The sequence below is a fragment of the Mytilus trossulus genome, unplaced genomic scaffold, assembly GCF_036588685.1.
Source record: "Mytilus trossulus isolate FHL-02 unplaced genomic scaffold, PNRI_Mtr1.1.1.hap1 h1tg000070l__unscaffolded, whole genome shotgun sequence".
Classification (NCBI taxonomy): Eukaryota; Metazoa; Mollusca; class Bivalvia; order Mytilida; family Mytilidae; genus Mytilus; species Mytilus trossulus.
This window is the reverse complement of record NW_026963294.1, coordinates 4,652,618-4,655,850: the sequence shown is the minus strand read 5'-3', so window position 1 is coordinate 4,655,850 and position 3,233 is coordinate 4,652,618. Positions and strand designations below refer to the sequence as shown.

Here is a 3,233-nt window from a genome sequence, read left to right as displayed (position 1 = left end):
ATCTGTTCGCAATGTCATTTCCTGCACCTCCATCGTTTCTTATTGTACTTCCTAGGTATGTAAATGTTTCTGTGATGGGAAGATCTTTTCCATCTACTAGGACAGGAGCTGGGTTATCGATGTTTAGGGTCATGACTTCTGTTTTTGTTAGGCTGATTTTAAGTCCAACCTGACTGGCAAATGTATTAAGGCGGTTTGTCTTCTCTTGTAAATGGTGGTGGGTATGTGATAACAGAGCAAGATCATCAGCAAAATCAAGATCTTCTAATGTTGCTGAAAGGTTCCATCTTATTCCTCTTGGAGCATCTTCTGTTGTTTTTCTCATCACCCAATCAATGACGACATTGAAAAGAAGAGCAGACATCACACATCCTTGCCTAACACCTGTTTTTACCTCAAACCAGATGTTACTATGCCCTACACTGCAAGTGAAATTTTTGTAAAAACTTTTGATCAGTTCAATTATATCCTGTGGAATTCCATATGCTCTTAGTATTCGCCATAAGGTCTTTCTGTTGATACTGTCAAAAGCCTTCTGGAAATCCACAAAGTTGATGTAAAGCTGCCTTTGCCATTCTGTACATTGTTTGATGATGTTACGTAAAGCAAAAATTTGGTCGATGCACCCTCTTCCTTTACGAAATCCTGCTTGCTCCTCTCTTAGCTGTTTATCAATTGCATCTATTATTCTTTGGATAATAATTTTGGCCATGATTTTACTTGGAATTGACAATAGAGTTATACCTCGCCAGTTGTTGCAGACGCTTAAAGCTCCTTTCTTGGCTAGCTTTATTATTATGCCTTTGGTCCAATCATCTGGTATTATTTTTTTTTTATTTTTTTTTTTCCTTCCCATATTGATGTAAATAATGATTGGAGAATTTCAGCTGCGAGTTCTGGGTCAACTTTGAAAAGTTCTGCATTCAAGTTGTCATGACCTGGTGATTTTCCATTTTTTAAAGATTTTATTACTTTAATTATTTCCTGTTTGTTTGGAAGGTTGATATTAATTTCCAAGTCTTGAACTGCCTCAATTACTATCGCTTCGTCATCTGGCAGTGGCCTGTTAAGTACTTCCTTAAAGTGTTCTGCCCATCTGGCTTTTTGCTCGTCTTCTGTTGTTAATAGCCTTCCATTTTTGTCTTTTATATGGACATCATTAGTGTTACGAAATTTGCCACAGATTTCTCTTGTGATCTTGTAGATTTTTCCCTGTTCGCCCTTTTCTGCTGCTTCTTCTGCTTGTTTAGCAAGGTCTTCCATGTAAGCTCTTTTGTCTGCTCTAGCCATTCGCTTTACATTTTTGTCTAGTACTCTGTAGTTTGCTTTGTGTCTTTCTTGTAACCGTTCAGATTTGGTGTCTAGAATCTTCTTATTCATGTGACGTCTTTCTTCAATGACCTTCCATGTACCTGGTGTTATCCATTTCTTCATCTTTTTACCCTGTTTAAAACCCAAACATTCTTTGCTAGTTGTTTCGTAAATTGTTCTTATTTGATCCCATTTTGAGTTGACTTCTGTTGTTTCTGTTGGGATCATGTCAGGATTATCTGTAAGAGCTTGAAACTTATTCTTCAATTGGAGGATGAATGCATTTTTTACTTTGTGATCTTGTAATTTTTCAATATCATATCTTGTGGGGACAAGTGTTTTACGTCCTGTACTTCTCAATTTCATCTTAATATTTGCAGTAACAAGGTGATGGTCACTACCAACATCTGCTCCCCTCTTGACTTTAACATCGAGTAATGAACGCCTCCAAGTACCATTTATCATAAGGTGGTCTATCTGGTTCTTATCCCTTCCATTTGGAGAACACCATGTTAATTTATGTATATCTTGATGTGAAAAGAGTGTTCCTCCTACAACCAGGTTGTAAGCTGCACATAATTCTACTAGTCTTTCTCCATTATCATTTATAGTACCACATCCATGTTTACCTATTATTCTGTCCATATCAGTGTTGTTGTTTCCCACTTTGGCATTCAAATCACTCATCACCACCAATAGATCATGACGTGGTACCAATCTCACTTCAGCTTGTAGTTGTTCGTAAAAGGTGTCTTTCATAGCTTCATCACTGTCATTTGTTGGTGCATAGCATTGTATAAGGGTCATGTTGGTGTGCACTCCTTTAAATTTTGCTGTTATCAATCTACTTTTGACAGGTTTCCATTCCATAAGTCTCTTCTCAGTGTCTTTCTTGAGGATGATGGCTACTCCTTCAAAATGATAGTTGTCATCTCTCCCTGAGTACAGAACTGTTTCTCCAGAATCTGTCTTTATCTTACCAGAACCTGTCCATCTACTCTCGCTAACTCCCAAAATGTGCAAATTATATCGCCTCATTTCTGATGTGACCTGTGCAAGTTTCCCAGTTTCATACATAGTACGTACGTTCCAGAATCCTATTCTGGTTTTTGCTTTAGCGCTCAGCACTTCATTCCTGCCAGCAGCCACCTTGCGGCTTTCACCACTGGCAATCATACTATTTTCTTGAAGGCCTATTCGCACAGCGGTTGTTTTTGATTCCTTTGTTGCTGTTTCCGTAACTTAATTCTTTTTACAGGATAGAGTTGTTGGCCCTATGCCGAACCCCCTACTTGGAGGGCCAGGGATTTTTTGTCGAGGTTTCCTTCCTTTAGATAACTTGCCGACCAAGGCTGACGAACCATTATCTGCCCGTTTTTATTTCAGAGTTTTTCTTTCTCCTAGATAAATTACCTTCCTGAGTTAACGATCTTCATCTAACCGGCTATTTACCCATAGTTGGGGCAAGGTTAATGAGAGTAAGGACGTGTCCACACGCCGGTGGGCCTACACTCTGCATCTTTAGGGCCCTTGCTGCTCCAAGATCCTCTACAGTAAAGCCTGAGATACTAGATCCCAGTTACCATGTGCTGTCGCGGGGAGGCACTGTAGAAGTCTTGACAGTGTAGAGGCTATGTACTGGCAGGAGAGGCTTACTCACTCGACTCTCTTTTCACTCACATATGTAAGCTAGCCAGCGGCAGTTGCTTTTCATAAAAAAAACAACCACACTAGACGCATACTACTGCCCTGTGGAACAACCACCAGCACACAGTTATGACACAAGCAACAACACAAAAGTGGAAGGTTTTTTTTTTTAATAAATGACGGCAACAGTAGTATAATGATGTTAATTAGTTACAAATCGTATTAACTGAAATAAATCCTGGTCACTGAGGATTTCAAAAATTGCGAGTGAAATA

At 39.1% G+C, this 3,233-nt stretch overlaps 1 protein-coding gene across 1 annotated transcript; it reads right to left on the bottom strand.

Moving 5' to 3' along the window:
- Positions 1–822: 822 nt before the first annotated feature.
- Positions 823–2,487, bottom strand: LOC134699552 (craniofacial development protein 2-like). The gene has a single exon (XM_063561142.1). The coding sequence runs from the start codon at positions 2,485–2,487 to the stop codon at positions 823–825; it is 1,665 nt and encodes a 554-aa protein (XP_063417212.1).
- Positions 2,488–3,233: the final 746 nt, after the last annotated feature.